The sequence below is a fragment of the Colobus angolensis genome, unplaced genomic scaffold, assembly GCF_000951035.1.
Source record: "Colobus angolensis palliatus isolate OR3802 unplaced genomic scaffold, Cang.pa_1.0 Scaffold6, whole genome shotgun sequence".
Classification (NCBI taxonomy): Eukaryota; Metazoa; Chordata; class Mammalia; order Primates; family Cercopithecidae; genus Colobus; species Colobus angolensis.
Window position 1 is genome coordinate 25,503,618 of NW_012119598.1, and position 6,443 is coordinate 25,510,060.

At 39.5% G+C, this 6,443-nt stretch overlaps 1 protein-coding gene across 3 annotated transcripts in view; it reads right to left on the bottom strand.

Annotated features, from left to right (window-relative positions):
* The window catches only part of DCDC2 (doublecortin domain containing 2), a 213,745-nt gene that overhangs the window by 181,000 nt on the left and 26,302 nt on the right, over positions 1–6,443 (bottom strand). For 2 of the 3 annotated variants that reach the window (XM_011962776.1, XM_011962775.1), the window contains 2 exons: positions 5,234–5,623; positions 1,362–1,416 (listed from right to left, as the gene is read on the bottom strand). In XM_011962776.1, coding sequence (XP_011818166.1) covers positions 1,362–1,416; positions 5,234–5,526 — 348 coding nt within the window. In that variant the 5' untranslated portion in view covers positions 5,527–5,623. Of the gene's footprint in view, positions 1–1,361; positions 1,417–5,233; positions 5,846–6,443 lie in introns of those variants that run through there. The other variant, XM_011962773.1, reaches the window with a different exon arrangement.

The window sequence follows — 6,443 nt, forward strand, 5'->3', positions numbered from 1 at the left end:
GGAATCTGGAGTAAATATACTGTGCTCACATTTTTTGGGAATTCACACATCTCAAATTCTATTGCAGAAGTCCAGGTTCCATCACCAATTTCATGCAACGTAGCATACTTTAAACAGGTGTGTATCCTTTCATCAGAATCCCATCCAGAACAAATTCACAGGATTGTCCTTTATTACTACTCTACTTGAGACAGCTAGCAACTGGTGGTCATTCTTTAGCTATATCGTAAATGTATACCTTTGTCTACTTTAAGCTACAAAGCCTATCACTTTCATGACTAATCAATTTGACGCACTGAAAATAAAAATATATATATATTAATTATGTTAAATGATGTCTGGGAAGGGTACCTCTTTCTACAGATTATTTGAATAATGAATTTAACCTCATATTCTTCAAATAATGTACAATTAGAATTTTTTCTTATGCAATATTTCTTCTAGAGGGGCCTATTTGGTCCTATTAGGCACAAACATGGTGTGAGAGGAAATGGTGAGTATTGAGGAGAGTCCCTCCAGGGCTCTGGACTACAAGTGAGGAAAACTACTTTTCCTGTTGGCCATTTCTTCATTGGCAGAACTTACCCATTGGGAGCACGTGTTTATTGGGGTCTGAATGGGAAGAGTGGCTGTCTGGGCTGGTGAACACAGGCCTATTCTGGATCTAACTACAATTTTCCCTGTCTCAAGCTGTGGCCCCGACTTTGTTTTTAATCTAATTTTTTCTTTCACAAACTAAAGAATACATCCTACAGAATACCTAAAACTCCACCAGGGTTTCAGAAGCTATGTGTGGAATGTGGTATTCTGAATATTTCACAAGCTCCTTTTCCAACCTTCACATAAGCTTTCAGGAACAAGCTTAACTTGCACTTTGATAGAAGCTAAAACACAGGTGTTTTCCTGATGTCACCAAGCATCCAACATGACATCTACTCATCTCCTTCGAAAGCCTCAGGGGCAGTCAGGGTGACGCTGGCTATTTCAAACACTGAGTTCTCAGAGGTACATTAGGATGAGGATGTAGCTTTGGTAAAGATTTATCTAACAATGCTCAGAATCTTCTCACTTGACAGGGAACCTTCCCGTGGATTTCAATCAGAGAACATGTAGCTAGAAAAGAGAAAAACATGTTTTGTCTAATCTTGACATATCCTGCACATCTTAGAACACCTACCCAGTCTTTTCATTTCTGACAGTGATTCAAAGAAAGAATTACCTTTGCCTTAAAACATATAATGTCCCATTTCCTTACGTTAGAGAACTCATCAAAGTGGAATGCCGACCAAATCTCTAAGACACACCATAAGAAACAAATGGCACATTGTTTATTTGAATTTTCAAAATAATATTTGCATTACCTCTGTATTAACAACTTCCACTGGTCTTTTCTTGATTTCTCCTATGTCCAAGTAACTGAGGAAAAAACAAACAAACAGTAAGAGTTGCTTTTATAGACTTTAAGTCAGTAATTTGTTTTAAGAAATCATTAAAAAATAAAGCAATTCATAGGAAATTCTCAACCTTAAAGCAAACACAAATAGCTACTAATTAAAAGCAATTACAATAGTAAAAGCTGCTTGCAGTGTCACCAACCAGAGCTGACACATATCTACCCTAAACTTCAAGAGAAGGAAAGTCTTAGAATTACATACATCGATTAGGGAACATTTTTCCCTCTTAATAGTTAGTTGCTTACTATATACACTGTATTCTTACAGATCTGATTTTTTAAAAGAGTGGCTTATGTGCAAAGCTGCTTAACTGTTCCATTAAATACAGGCTTTAGGTCAAAGGAAGTACTGATAGCATGCATTACGGTAACAACTGGGAAAGGCTGAGAAATTATTTTCTCTATGAGAGCACCTTAATGATACAAAAACACTCAGTCATGTGGGATGATTTTGGTAATTGGTTGAGCTCAGAAACAGATGGGTGGACTAATTAACCTCTGGAGACCCCTATTATTCCATTACTATTTGCTCTAGATATTGACAGTGATCATTCCTTAGCTGTCGCGTAAGCACAACCTGAAATTGTATACCTTTGTCAACTTCACGTGTAATATCACTGTGATGTGGTTCCAGTTTTAAATGGTCCCTAAACTGTGCTTCATACATAAAATGTGCTAAATAAACATTTTAATATTAAAAATATAAACCCAACATTTAATTTATAATAATAGATCGACCCTTTACCCCAACTACTATAATTGCCAACTTGTCCCAAAAAAAAGCTTATGTTAGAATTAATTTTGGCTATTGAAATGTTTTTATTGTTGCTGTTTGCCTTTTTGGATAAAATACTTTAGTTAATTGATACATCCAGAAATTGTCATACATTGCCCCTATATAAAAGTAGTCATATATTTTAAAACAGTGCAAACACTCCATCTCAGCAACAAAATGGGTCTTTTGTGGACCTGCAGGGGCTGAGTTTTGAAATAATACCAAAATATTCTGTCATGTGCAGGGAAGTGGTTTCAGATCTACAAGATTAATGCTGTAGAGTCAACTTCCAACAATGCACAGGAAAAGTTTCGGGAAAAATGATCTCTAGAATTCTCTGCTGTAAAATAAAGGTTTTGAATGTGTGGTCTCACATTTGAAATAAATAAGGGTTTAATAGCTACTTGACGTTTAGTTATCATTTCAAAAATATTAGAAAAATCTAAGTGAAAGCAATTCAAGCAGAGATTTGATCAGTTCCATTTGAAAAAGATGTTGCTGTCTTTCCCAACATCATTTGGGGTCTAAATGAAAGCCCACGAATCGTCCTTAACATCATTTGGGCTTTCTTTTGTTCTGACAGTTTCTCCACTCATTACATAAACTTACAAGTGCTAAGTTTCAAATACATTCAACATTCAAGTATTCTTGGCTTCTATCATTATAATCATAGATACTACTTCTTTAACACAAATAAAATAGTCATCTGTCAGCATGGAAACCTAACCATGGACACTGTTAGAACAAATTCAGTTTTTTATATATAAACTAAAAGCAAAAATAACATGCAAATCTCTTAGAGAGATTTGAGTACACTTTCTATTTGGTGTGGAACTGTATCTTTTTTTTTTAAATCTTGTGAGTTGGTAGGACCAAATAAACAAAAGAACATGAATTATAAAGGTGAGTCTACAACTTTCAACCGTTCAGAGATTCTGAACCAGATTTTCATTTCCATGAAATTGCTTTATATGGAAATATTTAATAAAAAATAAAGTACGTAACAAAAGGAACTGGTCATAGAGGTGTCTTACATTTATGTAACACTTGGTGTTTACGAAACACACTCTCATCTATAGCATTTACTTTTATCACAGCCCTGTGTGGTACAAATAGTTATGTACCTTTTCTGTATTAAAAAACTGACTAGCTGAGTCAAGTGACTTGTCCAAGGACACAGAGTTGATCAGCAACTAAGTCTTCAGTCTCCTGATTTTAAGTTTATTTTAAGCACGCAGTTTCATTTAGCCCTTTTTTTATGAAGTTGAACAAAGCATGCTTAAGAAGCTTGGGTGGGGAGGAATAAATCCAAATATATCCCTCACTTTCCATGAAAAGAATGTCTGACATAACAAAAAGTATAATAGAATACCTAGAACTCAATTTAAACAAATATAGGTGAGGAAGGATTACATTCAAGAACTTTAGTGATATTTTGAAAAATATTTCTATGTAGTTAAAAAAGTTTATTTGAATTTTAATTATTAAGAATCCAATAGTGCTTATGAATTCATAAGCTTAGATTTATGGTCAAGGCTTTTTGCTATCCTGGGGCCCAAGATGAATTTCAATTAAAATGTTCTATTAAACTATGGAATACGGAGTTACCATATGATCCAGCAATTTCACTTTTAGGTATACACCAAAGAGAAATGATAACTTGTACACAAATATTCATAGATGCATTATTCATAATAGCTAAAATGTGAAACAGCCCAAATACACATCAAGTGATTAATGGATAAGCATGGATGTAAAAGGTAGTCTACCCAAATCATGATTCAACAATAAAAGGAATGAAGTACTGATGCATGCTACAACATGGATGAACCTTGAAAATAATACAGTTAAGTGAAATAAGCCAGACATAAAGACCATATATCATATGATTCCATTTATATGATATGTCCAGAATAGACAAATCCATAGATTCAGAAAATAGATTAGTGGCTACTAGATAACAGGGGAAAGAGGAACCTGGGAGGTACAAATGTTTTGGCGGGAGGGCTGGAAATAAACTACGATTAGTTGGTGGTGATGGCTGCACAACTCTGAATACACTGAAAGCCAATGAAATGGTTAGATTTTATGCTGTGATAAATCTATCTCAATAAAACTGTAAAAAAAAATGGAATGTAAAATTCTGCCTGTCCTATAATGCCCATCCCAACCAACTCTCAACTCACAATTCACACATAACCTTATTTTTCTAACTGCACATATCCCTTTGTACCTTGCATTACAATTATTAGTATGCAGGTAGTCCAATTAGATTGAAAGCTCCTAAAGACAAGGAATCATGCCTTGCTCATCTTTGTTCCCTGAATTGAGGGTTTCTTAATTCACTGAACACTTACTATGAGTGAACTCAAGAGCTGGGAATAAGGACCCCTAGGAATAAGGACCGTTGCTTGAGGCGGACAGTCGACAAATACAGTCAGCCAGTAAACTCTTCCTGCATTACGCTAACAGCATAAACATGCAGGGGGTGGAGCAGGATCACAAAAGTAAGTGTTGTCAATTCTACTTGGAATGAAAGGTTGAAATAATTTAAGCAGTATGGGAAATGCAGAGCAATTTTCTCCTCTGGTGACAATATAGTGTCCAACACTTGGAAGTGATTTTTAAGAATGTTTATTTAAATTAAAAGGATGGAGTTCCAAGAAAACAAATAAGGAAAAGGAAAGAAAAAACTGAACAGAAAACGCAAAAGTATCAGTTTGGTCACTAACCTTTGCAAGGATATATTTTTTTTAAGATTCCTGTGGTTTATACACAAATTTTAAGTTTACTCCTACTGTTACCCAAGTGAAATTCCTTCTCCAGTCACAGTGTCAATCTCTGCCCCCCAACTGCAACGAGAGTTTTGAGTGGCATCAGTCACACTGAGAAGTCACAGCCCCTCAACCACTGAGGTGTGGTGGGGTAAGGATCTGCATTTCCTCATATCAAGCCCGCACGATAGGGCACCTGAAATGGGTGGGCGGTGGGGAAGACCGACTCACTTGAGTTTCTTGAAGGCTTCCTGGCCTCCAGCCACGTAGTTGCCGCCGCTCTGGATCTGGTCTAGCTTCCGGATGCGGTGGCCAGTCCGCGGGGTGTAGATGTTCCTGACGGCCCCAAAGGGTGCCTGAACGCCGCCGGTCACCTCCTTCAGGAAGACATCGAAGCTGGACACCTTCTTCTCATGGATGACGACGCGGCGCCCCGCGAAGAAGGGGTCCCCGTTGCGGTACACAAGCACGCTCTTCACGACCGGCTGAGACAGGTGGCTGGACCTGGCGCTGCTGCCGCTCATCTTCCCCGCTGGCCGCCGCCTCACCTCGCTGCTCCGCGCCGGGAGGCACCTCCGCTTCCCCAGCGGCCTCACAACACCCAGGGCGCGGGATCGCCTCCTGAAACGAACGAGAAACTGACGAATCCACAGGTAAAGAGAAGTAACGGCCGTGCGCCTGGCGTCCACCCCGCGGAGACACTAGGAGCTGCAGGACTCGGAGTAGACGTTCAAGTTTTTCACCGTGGCGTGCACAACCAATCAGGGCCCGCAGTGCACGCACCACACCTGGTTCACCAGCTACCGGCAAAATGAAGGTGGACCTCCTCGGAGCAGGAGCAGGAACCGCGCGGGGGCTTCGAGCAGGCACGCCGAGTGAGGGCAGGAGAGAGGAGGACACACACATACACACATACACACATATTAATATGGTGAAACCCAATTTCTTACATCATATCTGTGCTACCCTTTCCAAACAGCCTAATTTTTCTTTTCTCTCTTCTTGCACCCTTAACCCTCAATCTCCTGCTTTCTCCCAAATTAAAGCAATTAAGTTCCTGGCTGTAGTTGCCCAGGTTTTTCTTTGCTGGAAGATAAATGTGCAAAGCCAGGCGCGGTGGCTTACGCCTGCAAATTCCAGTACTTTGAGGGGCTGAGGGGGGAGGATTGCCTAAGACCAGGAGTTCTAGACCAGCCTGGGAAACACAGGGAAACCCCCGTCTCTATAACGTGCCTGTGATTGCTTGAGAAGTTTGAGACCAGCCTGACCCAGTCTCTACAATTAAAAAAAAAAAAAAAAAAAGTAGGTGGGCATGGTGTGGGCCTGTGGACCCAGCTATCTCGGAGGCTGAGGCGGGAGGATCACTTGAGCCCAGGAGGTCGAGGCTGCAGTAACCTATGATTTTGCCACTGCACTCCAGCCTGGGCGACACAGCAAGACC